Raw genomic sequence first — 20,323 nt, 5'->3', positions numbered from 1 at the left:
GGCATGTACATTTCCCACCAGAATTAATGTAGGGAATCATTATGCCATCACTCTAAGTCAGCAGGAGAACAGGCCCCAGTAGACCTCATATTGATTAGTGCTTATCTTGAGCAAGCTTATCTTAAAAGACTTAGTTAGAAGATACCCATAGGTCTGTACCTTCATTCCTTTTCTAATTCAAACATTAGCAAACTTCAGGAAATTTTTTCCTAAAAAGACTCTCCTTTACAGAGCAGGAAGTTCTGCTAATTGTTACTGCCGCTCTCTCTCTAAGCATCTATATACATAGCACTCATTGCTATACTCTCTGTGGGTCAGATTTAAAAAAAAAAAGATCAGCACTCAACAGGTCCCATTATGACACTTGTGGCCCAGACCTAATGTACTGAGCTCTTTTGAAAGTCTGGCCTAAGATGCCAAACAGTCTTATGCAAATGGAGGTGGTTGTTCTTTAACAATGTGAATGTATCACACAGACAGCTGACAGAGAAGTCAGAGCGAGAGCACAGATGGATGCTTCTTACTGTAAATGCAAAGCGGGCATCTTTGGTGATATCCCAGTGCCAGGGAAAGACAGAGGAGCGGCGGCGTCTGCGTGAGGACATGCCTGGCCACCAGAAATGCCCTTCTTCCTTGGGAGCCCCAAAGGCATCAGAAACATCATACTCTGCCAGCTCCTGGAAAACCTGAACAGAGAGAAGAGAAGTTACCATCACATCCCTAAGTACACTGTGCTTCACTGCAGCTCCCTGTTCATTGAGTGGACAGGTGGGAGTGCCAGGAAAGAATGAGACAGAGCCTTGAGCTCTATCTCACCTGGGTGGATGTCAGCTGAAAACCTGTCTTGAGAAGGTAGACGCTCTTATCCACCGTGGCAATGCAGACACAGCTTCCCTTCGCGGCTTTAATCTTGAGGTTCACAACATCACCAGGCCTTGTCTCATTTGCTGAAAGTGCCACTGAAACCTAGGTATTTAAATAAAACCCTCATTATCTCACACAATGTTCAGATGACAAAACTACAAAGAGTAACAAGAGAGGCCATCCTCTCCGCTCCACTGGCAGTGCTGCTGATACCTGGTTTTCAAAGGAGGACTTGACAGTGAATTGCAGACTGTCTGTGACCCCTTCTCCATTCTCCCTGACGTAATACACCAAGAGACGGCCCAGAGGAGCCATGCTGTGAGCCACCATGAAATGGAGGAAGGTCATGCAGACTTCAACCTCCGTTGCAGGGGGGTTGGTAGGTGCTAAATAACAAATTGTACAAAGCACATAGTTATTTGTTAAAGGCAGTGTCCCCCACCCACGAGTACGACCAGACCTGGTGTCCTCCCCTGCAGCCCCCCCATCTGCTACCAGGTCCGGCATCTGTCCATGTCCCATCTCAACATACTACCAGGCTCAGTGTTCTTCTCCCCAACCAAGTGCTACCAGGCCCAGCATTCATCTGTGCCCCCTCCCACATCCACAACATCTCTCTGTGCCTCCTGCCCCATAAGAACGGCCATACTGAGTCCGACCAATGGTCCATCTAGCCCAGTATCCTGTCTTCCAACAGTGGTCAATGCCAGATGCCTCAGAAGGAATGAAGGGAACAGGGTGATTATTGAGTGATCCATCCCCTGCTGTCCACTCCCAGCTTCTGGCAGTTACAGGCTAAGGACACTGAGAGCATGGGGTTGCATCCCTGAGCATCTTGGCTAATAGCCACTGACAGACTTATCTTCCATTAACTTATCTAATTATTTTTTAAACCCAATTATACTTTTGGTCTTCACAACATCCCCTGGTAACGAGTTCCACAGGTTGCCTGTGCATTGTGTGAAGAAATATTTCCTTATGTTTGTTTTAAACTTGCTGTCTGTTAATTTAATTGGGTGACCCCTGGTTCTTGTGTTACATGAGCAGGTAAATAACATTTCCTTATCCACTTTTTCCACACCATTCATGATTTTATAGACCTCTATCATATTCCCTGTTAGTCATCTCTTTTCCAAGCCGAAAAGTCCCAGTCTTTTTAGTCTCTCCTCATATGGAAGCTGTTTCATACCCTTAAATAATTTTTGTTGCCCTTCTCTTTACCTTTTCCAATTCTAATATATCTTTTTTTGAGATACGGTGATCAGAAATGCATGCAGTATTCAAGGTGGGGGCATACCATGGATTTATATAGTGGAATTATGATATTTTCTGTCTTATTAACTATCCCTTTCCTAATGGTTTCTAACATGGTTAGCTTTTTTGACTGCTGCTGCACATTAAGCAGATGTTTTCAGAGAAGTATCCATAACTCCAAGATCTCTTTCTTGAGTAATACCAGGTAATTTAGTCCCCATCACTTTGTATCGTTGGGTCTATATTTTCCAATGTGCATTATTTTGCATTTATTAAGACTGAATTTCATCTGCCATTTTGATGCCCAATCACCCAGTTTTGTGAAATCCCTCTGAATTCTTTGCGGCCTGCTTTGGACTTAACTATCTTAAGTAATTTTGTATCCTCTGCAAATTTTGACACCTCACTGTTTACCCCTTTTTCCAGCTAATTTATGAATATGTTGAACAGCACTGGTTCCAGTACAGACCCCTGGGGGACACCACTATTTACCTCTCTCCATTCTGAAAACCCCTCAGTGTTACACTTCCCCCATCCTGCCCTGAGCATTACCAAGCCCAGCATCTCTTTCCCCTCATGTACTACCAGTTGCCAGCATCCTTTTCTCTCCACACCTCCATATCTCCAATTGCTACTAGGCCCAGCATCCCTGGTCATTTTCTCCCCCAGCACTACCATGCCTGGTCTCCTTCCTCCCATCTGAGCGCTACCAGGCCTAGCAGTCCTATCCCTACCACCCCAGCCCTGCCAGGCACAGCATATCCCATGCCCTAAGCAATATGAGGGTAAGAGCAGATTTACCATTTATAGTAAATGAACTTTATATGTCAAAGTGTGCATAAAATTTAATGTGCACCCTTCCACGCATTCATCTGTGCCCTTTTGCATGAGCAAGGAACAGCTAAGGGGCTTAACAATAAGCAGGTTTGTCTTCACTAAGAGGGAAGCCCTCATTCTAGATAAGGGAAAGGATTAGCACTTTTGTTGCTAGGTTAGGATTTTAGCTACTGACCTGTTCCTGGGAAATGAGTGACATGGATGTTCTTATCAAAGGGGAACGTGGCTCTTTTGCTCCTTTGCTGTGTGATGTTACCAGGCTGCAGCCCTGAAAGGACAATATTACCTCGCGATGCAACTTCGTAATGTAGAGTGAAATTACATGGACACGTGGACTTCACTGCGATCTGGGCCTCCTCTCCCACCTGAGCAAAAAGACATAGCAGCCAAGGGTCAGGTTTGTTATAATGAACACTGCAGACCCTTCTTATTATCTGTAAAGCATGGAACTGCAGTTGGGGATGAGCATCACACACAAGACATGGCTCTTACCCTAAGCAGCTCACAGGCTAAAGAGACTGTTACATTCACACTGAACACTCTGGTGTATTCCCCCCATGACAAAGGAGCACCTGTGGGCAGCACATTGGTCCCTGGGAGTCTAACAGGAGGATGAGGTGCAGGAGCTATATGGATTAGTGTAAGGAATAAAGGAATCTCTGGAATCCTGAGGGATAAGGACTTTGGCACAGAGCAGCTGTGAGAATGGGTTGAATTTTAGACACCCCTTTACAAGGTTCAGATCTCACAGTAAAGGAGCAGGGAGGAGGTGTAATATGGGCTCTGCTGTTTAATTGAGATTACACATGGTAATTACTGTAACGTGCAGATGCTAATTTATACACAACAGGCCTGTCCTGAAATAAATCAGGAAAATCTGAACTGGGAAGAAAGTTAATTTATGATGTTGACTCTATGAGCCACATCAAACAGACAGACATGAAGGGTGCTTCCCTTTCCCAGGCAGATACACCTAGTATCTGCAAGAGGTTTCAAAGCAGTGCACTTGTTTCCTGCACTGTCTCTGCACTTCCAGTAGGTGGAAAAGAGCAGGCTGTACCCTACCCAGGACTACTGTCCTGACAGGAACTCCCATGAGGGAGGGAGTTCTTTGAGGGTTGGCTGTCACCACTGCCATGCCCCACAGGACAGGTCAGTCTTAGGCAGCATCTTTTCAAGGCCTGGGAGTCACTGACTTGTCACTGGCTGACGGTGCCTTCTGTGGGGCAGAGGAGCACTTCATCTGCAATACAAGCTTCTTCCTTTTGGGATTTGGGAACTAATACGTGTTATCGCGAGGCCCTATTTCCCCACACACAGAACCGTCTGCAGCTCCCAGCCATCCTCACCCATTTAAGGTACAAAATCATGTTCCATTAATGCTGAAAATGGAGTAACAAACCTGAATCCCAGGGAAATATTTTGAGAAGCCTCTCTCTTAAGTGCTAATAGTCCCACCTCCCTACTGCATGCACATGGTGCAAACCAAAACAGTGGCACAGGGAAGTGAAAAGCCACCAAATGGTTAAATGCAGTGAAAATGCAGAAGGATCCAGAGAGAAGAGCCTTATGATGTTAAATATTTGAGGCATTTAGAGTTTCTGAGAGCAAAATGATGAAACTGTTCATGAAAAAAATATGTAGTTAATTGGAACACCCAGTAAGAACTGGCAGAGCTGAAGAAATGGTTCCCACATCAGCTGGTCACACAATTCCCTGCTTTCCCACAGCAGAATTAGTTCTAATCAGGTTATAATAAGAACAATGTGTTCAGATTAGTAGTGCGTAATCCCCTTTCCATACCTCAGAAATCTTGTAAAAGATTAATTAGCCATTAAACTGCCATGAAATGCAACCATAAAACTCCCTTATTTGACTACACTGACTCTGAAACTCAGCCTACTAGGCCTGCTGATTATATAGTAGTAGGTCAGATATATGGACCACCAGATCCCAAAGTACTTTACAAAGCATGTATACAAACCCATCACTGACGTGCAGCCTCTTCTGGGGGTGGAGAGCAGCACTTAAATGGTGATCAGCACAACAAAAAGGTGAGAAATTCTGGCTATGGACAAATCTACTCTTAGTATACATATCATGAAAACTTTTACACACAGAAGGGAAGCTCAGTTTTTAGGGTCTCCCCCCAAAAGTCATCACCCTCTCTAATAGAAAACTACAAGATGCTCGATTTATTTACTTTTGGGAGGTAAAGGACTGAATTGATACTGCTGGGATTCAGACTCTTAATTCCAAGGAGACTAGATAGTTCCAATCTGAGAATTAGATGATTAATTCATCCCACTCTGGCTTCACTTCAAATCAATTGGCATTTGTTGATTTGAACCAAAATCTTAATATCATTGTCATTTTTACTATCCAATTCATACAGACTTTAGGGTGTGGGGAGTTAGTTTGTGATCTGAGCTCTGGAGTGCAGTAGGTCTCCACTGGGGATCAAAACTCTCTCTTCACCCACCCCTTTAGGAAACATGGTACATTCTCAGGGGCAGGTAAGGCAGGGCAGCACCAAGTAGTGAAGTAGGTCATGGCTAAAGACGGGTCAGTGTCTAAAGTGAAGCCTCTTAAGGTCTGCTGTGGATACAATAATATGCTATGGCCCCCAGATATATCTGGAAATACTTCATTAGGACAACAAGTATGAATGAACCAAGAAATGCAGATGTTATCATAATGTAACATGAAGCTGTCCTACCTTGAAAGGCTTGTCTGGTGCTTGGAGCTGGATATGGCACTTGCTAGGAGAGTACCAGCTGCTGATAGACAAGTAGTTTGGCAGATATTGGTCCCCTGCAGGTTTCCCATCAATTGCTGTCACTTTGGTCTTAAGAAAAAATGCATCTGAATGTTATTCACACATAGAAAACTGGGCTCCTGTCCCTCCCCATCATGCAGTCGTCACCACCATTCCCATTCCAGACACTGACCCCTCCCACTTTCTCTTTTGTTATCTTTAAAGTACTGTGATAATACACTCACTTTCTACTGAGATGTTTGAAGCTTACTCTTAATGCCACACTGTATTTGATCTACTTAGAGCAGACAACTCTATCCTGTTATTATCATTATCATCAGTTCTATCGGCAATATGGGGTTGGATAAATATTCACTACAGTTCAAAGGTGAAAGTTTAAGTCTGAGCTAAGAAGTTTCCCAGTGTCACTACAGAGACAAGGTGGGTGAGGTAATATCTTTTATTGTTGGTGAAAGAGACAAGCTTTCAAGCTCACACAGAGCTCTTCTTCAGGTCACTGACTGATTTCCCATTTTTAGCACCAATTCACAAAGTGCACGTTTGACAAGATTAGCTCTATTAAAGCCCATTAATCCTATAAAGAGCTTTTGCCCACCTCCAGCCAGACATACTGGGCAGCTGTAGGAATAGAGGGGATTTCAAACTCCACCAAGCCACTTCTGGATACCAGTTCACTTGTGTAAACGTTATCCTTTGGAGTTAACTCAGCTTTGATTCGAATTGTGACCCCGTCAGCAGGGCTCCCATCAGGGTAAGTGACTTCTACCTAAACAGTCATTTAATTAATAAAACAAGCCATTTCATGTTATTAGCAATTCCATATAGTTATAAAACTCAGCACCAGATAAAAGGAACATCTCAGCACATGGTGTATAACACATTAGGATAAATTGCCTATATACCCTTTTTATCACCCACCCTGAGTGTCCCCATATCCCCTATCTTACCTTCCCTTTGTAGGGTAGGCCAGGTTTGAACTGCTTCCTAGTATCCTTAGTGTACTTGATGTCAATCAGCTGTTTCTGAACAGGTGTTGAGTCATCAAACGTGACCTGCTTGCTCCCATCAGAGCTGGTCACAGTGGCCCAAATATTGACCGTGCCTCGGAAATGCTCTGGGACATCAGCTGGCATCATGTCTCTCACACACACATCGAAAACAGCAGAGCCATCAATCTACCAGCCAGGCCGGGGAAGGAAAACATTACTCAGCATGTGCAGTTACAAAAGTGTTTCTGGTCAAATACAGAACATGGGGTTGCTTTCTTTGGGGGGGTGATGGGATATTTTTTTGTTTTATTTTAAAGGGCCTTGGGTATGGGGACACATTCCCTAAGGGAAAAAACAACCAGCAACATATTTTGTGTGTTCTTCATCCATAATCTGTGATAACACTGCCCCAACCTCCATCACTCCCACACCTTCTCCCCATCAGTATACTCTAAAACACCTAGCACTCTGTTAGCACTATCTCATTAAACACCCCTCCTCCAAATATTGACACAGTCAGATAACATGTGAAATACTCTAGTATTTTTAGTCTGTAGAGCTCAGGTAACACGTTTAGACCCTGATTCTGCATCACTGAATCAAAGGGAGCTTTGGTATTGACGTCAAAGGGTGCAGATCAGGCCTTCCTATTGTAGCTGATTTAATAATCCCCCTCACCTCTATGGTTTTGAGGACAGGGTGTCCCACTTCATGCCGGTAGTACCCCACTCCATTTATAGTCATGTTGACAGTTAACTTTCCTGTCACTGGTTTCCCAAACGTGTATCTGAAATAGAAGCAGCAAGATAATGAAAACCTCAGATTGGCTCCTCTCCATTTTCTTGATTAACCCCATGCTGGATCCACAACTCCTGCATACTTAGAACTCAGAAAATAAAAGCAATTACAAGAGGTTATTTCTAAATGCCAATTGTGAATATCTCCGTGAAAGTTTTTACATTAGAAACTTCCAAACAGTTGATCTAAACTAAAACTAGACTGAGAACAGAAAGATCCTGTCTCCAGCTTCGCAGGCTTCTGTACACAGAGGCATCCAGACTAACAGAGACGATCTGACTTGAAAGTCAGATTAATCTCAGGCTCCATCTGTTTTAGGGTATTTTTTTAAACTCAGCACAATCTTCTTCTAATTTCGATATTTTCTTTTTTCTGTTGAAAAAAAAATCAGCATGTAGGCTCCTCCCCAATACAAACATTTCATGTTCATTCTGAGAAGAACAGACAGCTACTTTTAAAAGTTTCAGTGGAAACAATTCTTTTTCAAATTTAAATACCAGCATCTGCAATTCAGACATAGCAGTCTTATGCCAGCACAATGATGAGAACCAGAAAGTGAAACTGAGCAGTCTAGTATCAGGGGGTAGCCGTGTTAGTCTGTATCTACAAAAACAACAAAGAGTCTGGTGGCACCTTAAAGACTAACAAATCTGTTAGTCTTTAAGGTGCCACCAGACTCTTTGTTGTTTTTGAGCAGTCTAGGAGCACTCTCCTAGAGAGAGTGAAATGCAAAAAATAAACAAACCGTGGAAATGGTGGAAAGTGCATTCAATGTTATAATAATTTAAACATGAAATGATTTAAACAACAAAGATGAAGACTTTTTTTCCCTACCACGCAACTTTTAACTTGAAAAGGTATCCCTTTAATAGGAAAGTTTATCTGTGCTTAGATGAAAATTTTCTTTCTTTGAGCAATAAGGTCTACAGATTTGTTACAATGGGTACTTCAGCCTGCTTGTAGTTTGAGGGCAGAACTAGACCTGTCAGTCACTAGCAGCCTAACCGTTAGTCAGAAATTTGAAATAAAGTTTGGAATTTCCCTCAGAAAAGCTCTTCAGTTGGGAAGGATGGATAAGCCACCAGTGGCTGGGGAAGCAGATAAGACTGCGAGGAACTTCAGGAGGTGAGGCATTCCTGTGCTGGCAGTGACTGACTGGTCTGGTTTTGCCCCCAAACTGCAAGAAGGCTGAAGTACCCATTGTAATGGATCTGTGGACCTTAGCATGATGAAGAATTGCTATGGTGCTAAGCCAAACATTAGAGCAGCTTCCTCTTCCTCCAGAGACCTTATGAATGAAGGATTCACTCAACACACAGTACAGCATACAATCAGAGATGTGTATGCAATGGAGGAATTAGAAACTTTATTACGGAAGCCAGGAGACCACGGGTACCTGAGCATCACATTCAAATGTGCAGTGACAGGAAAATCATCTGACAATGCTCTGAAGTCATGCTGGAACATTTGGAGGATGAGACACATGCTCCCGCTGAGCTTAGATGATTACATTATCCCACAGCTACACTTCAACCTATAAAATATGGGACTGTATCTGTAACATATCCCCTACCTGGCATGGACAGTTCCCTTTTCACAAGTTGCAAGATCTCGGATATAGAGAGGTGGATCAATCAACAGCTCAAATTTTGGTAACACTAAAATGGAGCAAAAAAGAGAAGAGGTGTTTTACAAACATCTTAGAATCCAGGATGTACTAATAGCTATATAGCCCTGACAAGATCCCTTCTTGTGGTTGGAGCACTGCAGGCAAGGTGAAGACGCACAGCCTTGAATAGAGAACGAAAGCAACATATCAATATCAGCTGATCCATCAAACCAGAATCCTACTAGCAGGGTGCTATTAAGTAACCATTCCCTAGAACGAGTTAGTGATCAGCTGCCCCACATCCATACATCATGTTCCCATATAGAGGATCCGAGCTACAGAACTGAACCCAAAACTTCATTTAGGGGCTGGGTGGCAGGCACAATGTTTCGCTTCTTGGAGCCAGGGGCAGGAGTACCTTGCATTACCTGCAGTACCTCCCACCGTCATTTCAGGAATAGGTCTGAAGATGAGCACAGTATAAATACCTCAGTGGACAGGGTCAGATATTGCACATGGGGACCTGGGGGGGAACAATCCCCATTTCTCACCAGCCAGAGGGACTTTGAGATAGGGCAAGGGGCCTTAAGAGCAAAAATAAGAGAGGGGCGATGATTAGGAATTCTGAGTGTCCAAGATGGGATCTGGTGAAGGAAGGAAAAAACTTAGTGACTGACTTAAAATAACTTTAACAGTTTTTCCAAAATAAAGTGAAGTCTTTGTTACCTATATACATGGATTGTGCCACGTGATGATGAATATAAACCCCTTTATATTACAAAAGATGATATCAACTAAGAGTTTGGTTAAGTTTCAAGGGTCCATTTCCTGCCACATGTTACATCTGACAGGAATTTTTTCTACTGCAATTTTTGATACATCATTTCTTGATTATTTCAGCTCAAATCAAAAATATTTCATAGTTTCAGTATTCTAAATATTTTTGGGAATATGATCAAAGTTGACTTGCAGGCAATAACTCACCATATTTCTGAACTTCAAAGGATTTGTTGTATGCATGCCCTTGCATTTCAGCAAAGATAAACCACTCTCCAAATACTGGCTGATCAGACAAAGGGAAACTCATATTTACAATACCTAGGAGAGAAGAAAAGACACTGTGAGCCCTCTCTGAATATCAGTCAATCTCTGTAAAGGTTTAATTCAATAAAAAACCCCAAAAGGCAGAAATTAATGTTAGCTAGCAGAGGAAAATAAAGTTATGCTAAACTGTAACAGGCAGAAATTTACCACAACAAAATGGCTTCAGATTGCTCCATTCTATCATCCGAGACCCCCGAGGATCCTAAAAAATGGTTTAGGACAAGAGACATTATCACAAAAAAGGTAAATTTCACTAGTACTTTTAACTGTCAGCCTGCAACAAACAATTTCACTTTCACACAAATAATTAGCATCAATCGTCTAAAAAACAATAATAATCCATTGCTTGGGATATTTTGTGTCAGTACTAAAGCCAGTCAGTCACACCATGGGGTCAGCTCTTCCATTTCTGGTCAAATAAAGAAATTAGTTAAAAGAGGATGGTCAAAGAAAGGGTCCCACATTCCCCTCAAAACAAAGAAAAAAAGGGAGAGGGGTATATGAGTAATCTAGCAAGATCTCTCCATCTCCATGCATTTCAAATGCATCCATTACCATAAGTCTGGGTGCAAAGATAATCATATTACCCCAGCCAGGTGCAGCATAGGAATGTAACTGAACAAGGAAAATGAGAGAGATGGGTAAGGTTGTTATATTCATTAACCCCAGTGGATGCAACCAATTTGTTCAGTTTTCCCTTGAAGAGGCATTTATGGAAAAACATTTCTGAACTCCAAGCAGAGATGGTGATGATAGATTTGGCAGAGCATGAACTTGTGACCTGCTCCCTTCAGAGAGGCCTCAGTGACCCTGTGTAATGATGCCACTTGCTAAATGATGGATACTCACGACTATGTAGGCTTCAATCTGAAAGAAACAAAGAATAAAAACACCCATGAGACAAAGCCGTATTTTTCTATCTTGTGAGAAGATGTGAGGCTGGCATAAGCAGGGTATGCCACAGAGCTTCTGGCCCCTGCATGTTGGTGTAGAAGGGACACGTAATATCCACTCATGTGAAAGAGCAGTTTGGTCAAACAACCATTTCACTCAAACATCTGACTTGAAAACTGGCCCTTCAGACCTCTGGTTAAGTGACTGATCCTGGCCTCTGGGTGCTCCCGTAATATCAGTGTCAAAGTGCTATTCCCTCAAACACTCCTCCTCCACAGCTGCTTTGGCCTAATTATGTTTTATTTCACTATAGTATTACACCTACACAAAGCAATTACAGATTATCACTTACTCCTACCCTTTGGCTACAATGTGGCCAAATTCAGAAACTAAACTTAAAACTACAACATCCTAGCAAACACATTAATTATAACACCCCATAGTAGGAGATACCAGAGCAATTGAAGATGAAGGGAACATCTACTAACTACATTGCTGTGTAACTTCATGTATGTATGTGATAAACAAGAAATGCTGAACACTTCAGACATTTTACAATGGGAAGGAAAGCTATTCACTTACCTTCTCATTGATCGGTCGCAGGTCAGAAGTGACCGTAAACAGGTTTATCAGCACTATAAAGGGAGAAAAGGGAAAATTCATTAATCATCAGAGCTGGTACTCAACAAGAGTTGTGGTCTCAGGGATTATTCTTAAAAGGAGTTCTGGTCTAAGTATTAAAGTTTTTGCATGCAAAAGTGGAGACTGTGAGGTTCTCAGAGGCTACTTTACCTTTCTGCTTGGGTTTATAGACAGGCTTGTCAGTCTGGATGAACACCGATGACCCTTTGCTATCTATGGTTACTGTGGTATAGTTATGAAAGATGTAACCTTCCTCCGTTAGGTGCCGGTTTCCCCAGACTTTTAAATGTGCTTGTCCACGAAGCCCTGAAGGCACCTAGAAAACAGACCACGAGGTGGGGAAGAAACAGGACTTGAAAGAGTCTTTGTGCTTACAGGGGAGAACATAGAATCATAGAATTGGAAGGTGCCTTGAGAGGTCATAATATAATAATAATCATATATGGAGATATGCCTATCTCATAGAGCTAGAAGGGACCTTGAGTCCAGTCCCCTACCTTCACTAGCAGGACCAAATACTGTCCCTGACAGTTAGTGGTGTGTGTGTGTTTGTTTGTTTTCCCCCAGATCCTTAAATGGCCCCCTCAAAGATTGAACTCACCACCCTGGGTTTAGCAGGCCAATACTCAAACCACTGAGCTATCCCTCCAGTCCAATCCTCCAGTCCAGTCCCGTCCCCTGCACTCAAGGCAGGACTAAGTATTATCATGGTTTATTCATGTCAAAGCCTCAGCAAAACTAATACAAACAAATTACCACCCCATCTAAAGATGAAGGGAAGAGACACCCACTAAATCTGTGTGTAACTTTGTGTATGTATATGCGCGCATGGTCAGTAGAAAATACAAAACACAGACATTTTAGAGTTAAAAGGCAAGCTTTAAGAGAGGCATAGTTATGTCAGTATCACAACATGAAGCCCTCTCTCCTTTCCTCCATCACCCAAAGCAGTATCTGACCTGCCTATGCATCTTTTGCTGACCTGAACTCCCTGAATTCTAGCTAATCAGGTTCAAGAACTAAGCAGTGAAATCTTCCAACAGTTTAAGACAGTGGTTCTCAAACTTTTGTACTGGTGACCCCTTTCACATAGCAAGTCTCTGAGTGCAACCCCCCCTTATAAATTAAAAACACATTTTTATATATTTAACATCATTATAAATGCTGGAGGCAAAGCAGGGCTTGGGAGGCTGACAGCTCGCGACCCCCCATGTAATAACCTTGCAACCCCCTGAGGGGTCCTGACTCCCAGTTTGAGAACCCCTGGTTTAAGATCTTTACCCTGTTCTTAAAAATTAGGGTTAAATTGATGTTAAGAAAAAAAGCCCATCATAATGGTGTGCAAATTCCAGGAGCAGAGTAAAGGGAAAGAGGTGACCCAATAGAGCAGGTTCATACAAGTAAGGTCATATGTGCACTAGAGACCATCTCTGCAGACATTTGAAGAGCACATCCTTTCCTTATCATACAGGGCCAGATTCTCTGGTTGGTGTTAACACATCTTGGGACCCAGCAGTGATCAGAAAGGAAGGACACTTCTTATGTTCTTAATAGGAGAACTGAACAGAGTGAGTACAATGGGACAATTTTATTATTTTACTTTTTCAAGTGACTCATAATACCACCGTGACCTTGCCTGGTTCTATGCTACATGTCAACAATGTGATGTAGTTGAAAGAAAGACTAATATCATTCTGGGGTGTATTTAAATATATATATATATTTTAAGGCAATGATATTATAAAATGTTAACATAGTACATCGTACATTAACCTTACTTATTACATTCTGGGGTGTATTAACAGGAATGTCTTGTGCAAGATTCAGGAGGTAATTGTCCCACTTTACTCAACACTGGTGAGGCCTCAGCTGGAGTATCATGTCCAATTCTGGGCACCACACTTTATGAAAGAGGTGGATAAATTGGAGACAGACCAGAGGAGAACATCAAAAATGATAAAAATGTTTAGAATACCTGACCTATGAGAAAAGACTAAAAAAACTGGGCTTGTTTAGTCTTGAGAAAAGAAGACTGAATGGGGAACTTCATAAAAGTCTTCAAATACATTAAGGGCTATTATAAAGAGAACGGTGATCAATTGTTCTCCATATCCACTGAAGGTAGGACAAGAAGAAAAAGAGTCAATGTGCAGCAAGGGAGATTTAGATTTAATATTAGGAAAAACATTCTAACTATAAGGATAGCTGAACTCTGGAACAGGCTTCCAAGGGAAGTTGTGGAATCCCTGTCATTGGAGGTTTTTAAGAATAGATTGGAGAAACACCTGGAAGGGATGGTCTGGGTATATTTGGTCTTGCTTCAGTCCATGGGGCTGGACTTGATAACCTCTTGAGGTCTCTTCCTGCCCTACATTTCTACAATTCTATTCTATTTCTGGCCAGCACATTTGACTAATAAAGCTACAGCATGCTGAACATGGATCCACAAACAGAACTGCTATTGCTGTCAGTGGGAAAGTCAAGGCAGATGGCAGCCCGTCACCAAAGGCCAGATTAAATAAGTGAACTCTAAGAAATAAGTCCATTTGAAGAAGCTAGCTGCTGCCAATCTAGAGATTCTAGCACTGAACTCCACCACTACCCTTTCAGCAATAAAAATCAGTGCTTCACTACAGACCGCACTTACTCCTAACAAGATAAACTAAGGTAAAGGATATCCACCATCCAAATAAACCTCTTAGCAATTGTTGAAGGAATAATCATGGTCCATAAAAGGAAACTATGTCAAAAGGAATGATAATCAATAACATCATAGACCAATTCAGGTGGCTTTGGACTTCTCTATATTTAAGATATGTTGCCATTCTCCTTGTCAAAGCATCACCACCATACCCCAAAAATCAGACCGAAAGTCTAATAAATCTGAATTTCCTCAGCATATCAAGGATAATTTGAGCTTGGAAAGAACAATCTGCCCTAAAGGAATCTGATTAATGCAGAATAGCAAGACAAAGTCCAAATGAGATACATTGGATTGAGGAAGCAACAAGACTTTAGAGGAGACAGCAGGAAATGTACAGGATTTCAGAAGACATCAGACCTTGCAAAAACAATTTATTCATAAAGAAACAAAACCTAAACCTTGATATTATAAATCTGGGAGAGGAAGGATGGTCTTTTGGTCAAGGGATTGGACTGACCCCCTCTGTGACTTAGGGAAATAAGGCACAGACTCAGTGTCTTGTTCTATCTGTAAATTGGGGAAAAAGTAATTCCTTTCTCCCACTCATCGTTTATCTTGTCTATTTAGATTGTAAGCACTTTGAGGCAGGGACTGTCTCTAACTATGCAATAAACAATGTTTAGTACAATGGAGTCCCAAAGTGCAACTATGAAAAAAATAACAATCATCTTTCTCAGGTCTCTGTGTCATTATTTTGTTATCCAGAAACAATTTTAATATTTGTTTCACACATTTGGTACAGCGATGAGAAGCTATTTTATTCAAGGACATAATTGCTATTTGCAAGGTCAAGTTAGGCTTTTTTGGGGAGCAGTATTTACTAGGTTCTGAGAGTATAGAACTCTTTTCCCTCAGTGTCCCCTGAAATGTGGCTGGCCATCACTGCTCTCCTGATCAAATGCAGGGCAAATGCATTTAGATTGTGGAAAGGGAGTGTAATCCATGGTCTGAATGAACTCTCCCATGCCATCTATTAATGAATTGGGGGAAAAGACCTCAGGAGCAGACAGTATTTGCATACACACATTTGCTGTTCCAAGGTGATCAGCAGACAGACCTGCTTTCCCAAAGTGATCAATTTTGGCTGTTTTGGGTTAAAATTCACTTTAGTCTTGAACACAGGGGTAATTAAATATTATTATCCCTAATGGGCAGCAGAAGTATACTTAACATGCCCTAATTGAGGAATCACCCTAACTTAACCTCACTTGCTAAGCAGGGGGGAGTGATGCCAAATCCAAGTGAAAGTCAGAGTGGCTGGGGACAGATGTTACTACTTGAGGGTATGGACTCTGTTTAAAAAGTGTCCTTTACAGGTCTGTCTCATCTTACGCGGGGGTTTCATTCTGCGGTTAGCGCGTAAAGCGAAAACTGCGTATAGCCAAAACCCCATTGAGTTCAATGGCAGGCAAAATCGCCCACACTACAAGTTTGTTGTTTTTCTCCTTTTTTTTTGTTTTCTGATGGTGTAAAGTTGAAATCGTGCATGTTAAATGCGCGTAAGATGTGACAGACCTGTACTTCTGGCATTTAAAGACAGAACTGATCAGAGTCAAATAGAGTCCTTGTATCTGCTCAGGGATCACTAGAACTGAAATCACTGATGAGTGGGTAGAAGGGGACAGTGTGCAATGAAAAACAATGCAGAGGATACAGCAGTAGTAAGTTTCCTCGCTACTTGGTAAAATCACTAAGAGCTGGCTAAGTGGTGGAACCTCAGAACACTGCATTGCTGGTAGAGACAGTAGCAAGTGGCAAGCAGAGAGCAGCAGCAAGCGATGGCAGAGACAGTGGTGAGCAGCAGCAAAGATGGCAGAGACAACAACAGCAGGAAGAAGTAACATTACTCAACCCCCTTTCAGGGAGGTGAACCCCTGTGAACAAACCCTGAATTCTGGGATTTTTACTTCAAACAACCAACTGTGAGTGGGTGCAGCAGAGGAAAAGGGGAGTGGTGTGTTAAAGGATCATTCACCCATCAGACTTCAACACCACAAGATGGAAAATGGAGGCAAAGGACTACTGCCCAAGATACTGTGGGGTGGGTGTGAACTCATGGTTTGCATACTTTTGAAACATTGTTATGGTGTTTTCCCAAATTAATGCTGAGTTCCTTCTCCCTTTTAATAAGTTTTCTTTTATTATACACAGACTCAATACTTGCGAGTAGGCAAGAATTGCCTCTTAGAGGCACCTAGTGGTGGTGTTTGGTTTTCTCAGATTTCTGGGTGGAGGTTCAAAAGCCAGGTCTGTTTTGTAACATTAAAAGGAACCACTAGATATTGAACCCAGCCCTTGTTTCTGTCGACACCACTTGATAGAAGGGTTACAGGAGTTTCACACTCACCACAGATGAAAGTGATCACATATAAAAGAGTGAGACTCAGCTGCACCACCAAGTTAAACATTTGATGCTCCTCAGAAATTGAGAGTAGATTCTTTGGATGCTTGCTAACGCTCTGGGATATGCCCCAAGTGTTTTACATAGAGAAATAATTAAGCCTATTATAAAGTATATGGCATTACTGAAAGAAATGACCCACATTTGCACACTCACTCCAGTTACAATTATCCCTTTGTTTCAAACATACAAACCAAATATACAACAACAAAAAGTCTCTTTAGATGAAAACACAAATATAAAAAACATGTCACAGAGTGACATTATGATATCAGTTCAAGACAATTGAAAAGTGAAAGGGAGCAATACACTGCCTTTATCAAAGTATGAAATCAGTAATGACTGCAGATCATATTCAATAGTGAGATGCAAGCTTTGGGTGAACAAGTCTACAGAGGCTTCTCTAACTATGGATATTATCTATAGTTCCCCTCACATTATGTCTTCTTGCTATGAAAGGATAGATGGTAATGGAGAAGTGCATTTGGATAAGTACATTGACTACATAAAAAAGAAGAAGAAATGTCTCAGACCCCTCCTGCAACCGGATTCCCAAGCACAATTTAAACACTGGACAGAACAGCATGAATATCAGTCACAGGCAAACTGCAGAGCAGGAACAACAAACTTCGGAATATGACCAAAAAGAGTATAGCAGTAGGAATATACTATCAACCACCTGACCAGGATGGTGACAGTGACTGTGAAATAGAGATTGGAGAAGCTACAAAGGCAAAAAATCCAATAATAATAGGGGATTTCAACTATCCTCATATTGACTGGGTATATAGCACCTCAGGAAGGGATGCAGAGATAACATATCTAGACATCATAAATGACTGCTTCTTGAAGCAGTTAGTCCTGAAACCCACAAGGGGAGTGGCAGTTCTTGATTTAGTCCTAAATGGAGCACAGGATCTGGTCCAAGAGGTGAATATAGCTGAATCAGCAAACAATATCAGCTGATAACAGCAAACATAATGTAATTAAATTTAACATCCTTGTAGGGTGAAAGAAACCCACCACAATAGCATTGAACATCAAAAAGGAGAACTGCACAAAAATGAGGAAGCTAGTTAAACAGAAATTAAAAAGATCAGTCACAAAGGTGAAATGCCTGCAAACTGCATGAAGACAATTTAAAAAGACCATAATAGAAGCTCGAACTAAATGTATAACACTTTTTTTTTAAAGTAAGAGGACCAAAAAAAATGGTATCATAGCTCAACAGCAGAATAAAAGAAGTAATTAGAGGCAAAAAGGCATCCTTTTAAAATTGGAAGTCAAATCCTAGTGAGGACAATAGAAAGGAGCATAAACTGTGGCAAGCCAAGTGTAAAAGTATAATAAGGCAGGTGATGTCATAATTTGAAGAGCAACTAGCTAAAGACACAAAAACTATCAGCAAAAAATGTTTAAGTACATCAGAAGCAGAAAGCCTGCCAAACAGTCAATGGGGCTACTGGACAATTGAGATGCTAAATGAGCACTCAAGGAAGACAAGGCCATTGCGGAAAAGCTAAATGAAATTTTTGTATAGATTTTCTCTGCAAAGGCTATGGGGGAAATTCCCAGACCTGAGCCATTCTTTTTAGGTGACAAATCTGAAGTATGTCCCAGATTGTGGTGTCAGTAGAGGAGAGTGTAGAAGAAACTGATAAATTAAACAGCAATAAGTCACCAGCACCAAATGGTATTCACCTAAGAGTTCTGAAGAAACTCAAATATGAAATTGCAAAACTACTAACTGTGGAATGTAACTTCTCTCTTAAATCAATCCTTGTACCAGATGACTGGAGGGTAGCTAATGTATTGCCTATTTTTAAAAAAAGGCTCCAGTGGTGATCCTCGTAATTACAGGCCAGTAAGCCTAACTTTAGTATCAGGCAAATTGGTTGAAACCATAATAAAGAACAGAATTATCAGACATATAGATGAACAAGATATGTTTTGGGGAAGAGTCAACATGTTTTTTGTAAAGGGAAATCATGCCTCACCAGTCTTCTTAAAAGTGATGTATTACCAGTATTCCAGAAACATGTCACAGTTCAATTACTGTAAGATTTGTTCCCCACCCTCCATCTCCCATTGGAGATAACTACCCCAAAGCAAGTCCTGCATAAAATAATTAGATCCAATATGTTAACACACCACTTTGTCTTTCATTCCTACTCCTACTTTGTCACAACAGCGGTAATAAAGGTTCATAGAAAATCATAATCACATTATATACCAGAATAGCATATTTAAACACCTCTTATGGAACCAAAGGTTTTGGTGACACTTAAAAATACATATGGCGTGGCTTTATTATTATTTAATTTATATCCAATATTTCAGAAGCCTAGAAAATACAAACATACCTGATATCAGCATGGAAGTAAAGGGAGACAATCTTGCAAAGATGACATATGAAGGGCCTGCCTAGCACCTCCATTGTCATTTACACCTTTGCAAAATGGGTGTAAAGCCACTACCTTCAATGCAAGTAAGTGGTGAAATCTAATTTGGCAGCATTTAATGCTCACTGGGCACAGGGGTAAATGATTTATCCAAGATGCAAAGCAGGGGGGAATCAGCCCCAGGATGTCCTGATTATGTAAAAGACACAGTCTTAAATCCCAAAGTCCTAGACATTTGAATGAAGCTCAGATGTTCCGCCATTTATTTAAAACTCATATGATCTCCTTATATAGGTGCATAGTGGGGTTTTTTTTGTAGTATTTGTTTTAACAGGGTTTTCTGCCTTAGTTGCATTTAAATTAAGCATGATGATTATTTTACCTCACTATGGATTCTCCTTGGCCATAAAGGTAACTTCCCCATATTTCTAGTGCAGCCAAAGTTAATATGGCTGTATTTTATTCACTTCCGGTTGTGTTGCAATATTACCAATGCCAGAAGTTAAAACCTGCACAAATCCAGGAAAGAGTCTATGTAGCAACAGAAGATCAGTAGGAACATGTTATTACTGGAATGATTTTCAGTGGATATCCAGTAATTTCTTGACATGTTTTGAGAACTTCTGTGTACATCCTGTATTCCTTGTCAGTTATATATCCTATACAGCACCACATCTATAAAATAACCTAGTCATGAATTTGTTATTGCGCAATCACCCATATAAATTGCTCGACTCTTGCATATATAGTTCATATGAAACATAATCATGAAGGCTGCACAAACCAAGGCTATTAATTCAGCCCTACATTGATTCTCATTTTCTTTGGCTGCTAATTATCTAGTAGTCTTAGAATATTCTCTCTCCTCAACACTATATGAATAATACTTGACACTCACCTTAAGCTTGATTGTCCCTTTATCTGAGAGAGAAAGAGAGAAAGAGAGTGAGTTATGGCATTGTGTTATTCTTTCTGAATTAAAGCACTTACTTCAAAGACAAGTAGGGCTCAGAGGAGGGAAACTGTCATGATGCCTCCAACTGACA

At 41.2% G+C, this 20,323-nt stretch overlaps 1 protein-coding gene across 2 annotated transcripts in view; it reads right to left on the bottom strand.

Annotated features, from left to right (window-relative positions):
- The window catches only part of CPAMD8 (C3 and PZP like alpha-2-macroglobulin domain containing 8), a 132,289-nt gene that overhangs the window by 68,443 nt on the left and 43,523 nt on the right, over positions 1–20,323 (bottom strand). For both annotated transcript variants that reach the window (XM_054013324.1, XM_054013323.1), the window contains 15 exons: positions 20,176–20,198; positions 11,921–12,086; positions 11,711–11,763; positions 11,084–11,101; positions 10,382–10,436; positions 10,115–10,228; positions 9,095–9,179; positions 7,402–7,510; positions 6,682–6,909; positions 6,330–6,500; positions 5,675–5,803; positions 3,131–3,320; positions 1,078–1,250; positions 817–966; positions 525–686 (listed from right to left, as the gene is read on the bottom strand). In XM_054013324.1, coding sequence (XP_053869299.1) covers positions 525–686; positions 817–966; positions 1,078–1,250; positions 3,131–3,320; positions 5,675–5,803; positions 6,330–6,500; positions 6,682–6,909; positions 7,402–7,510; positions 9,095–9,179; positions 10,115–10,228; positions 10,382–10,436; positions 11,084–11,101; positions 11,711–11,763; positions 11,921–12,086; positions 20,176–20,198 — 1,826 coding nt within the window. The remainder of the gene's footprint in view (positions 1–524; positions 687–816; positions 967–1,077; positions 1,251–3,130; positions 3,321–5,674; positions 5,804–6,329; positions 6,501–6,681; positions 6,910–7,401; positions 7,511–9,094; positions 9,180–10,114; positions 10,229–10,381; positions 10,437–11,083; positions 11,102–11,710; positions 11,764–11,920; positions 12,087–20,175; positions 20,199–20,323) is intronic.

Source organism: Malaclemys terrapin, chromosome 24 (assembly GCF_027887155.1).
Source record: "Malaclemys terrapin pileata isolate rMalTer1 chromosome 24, rMalTer1.hap1, whole genome shotgun sequence".
NCBI classification, from domain to species: Eukaryota; Metazoa; Chordata; order Testudines; family Emydidae; genus Malaclemys; species Malaclemys terrapin.
Note: the sequence above shows the minus strand (reverse complement) of the source record. Positions and strands in the feature narration are given on the sequence as shown.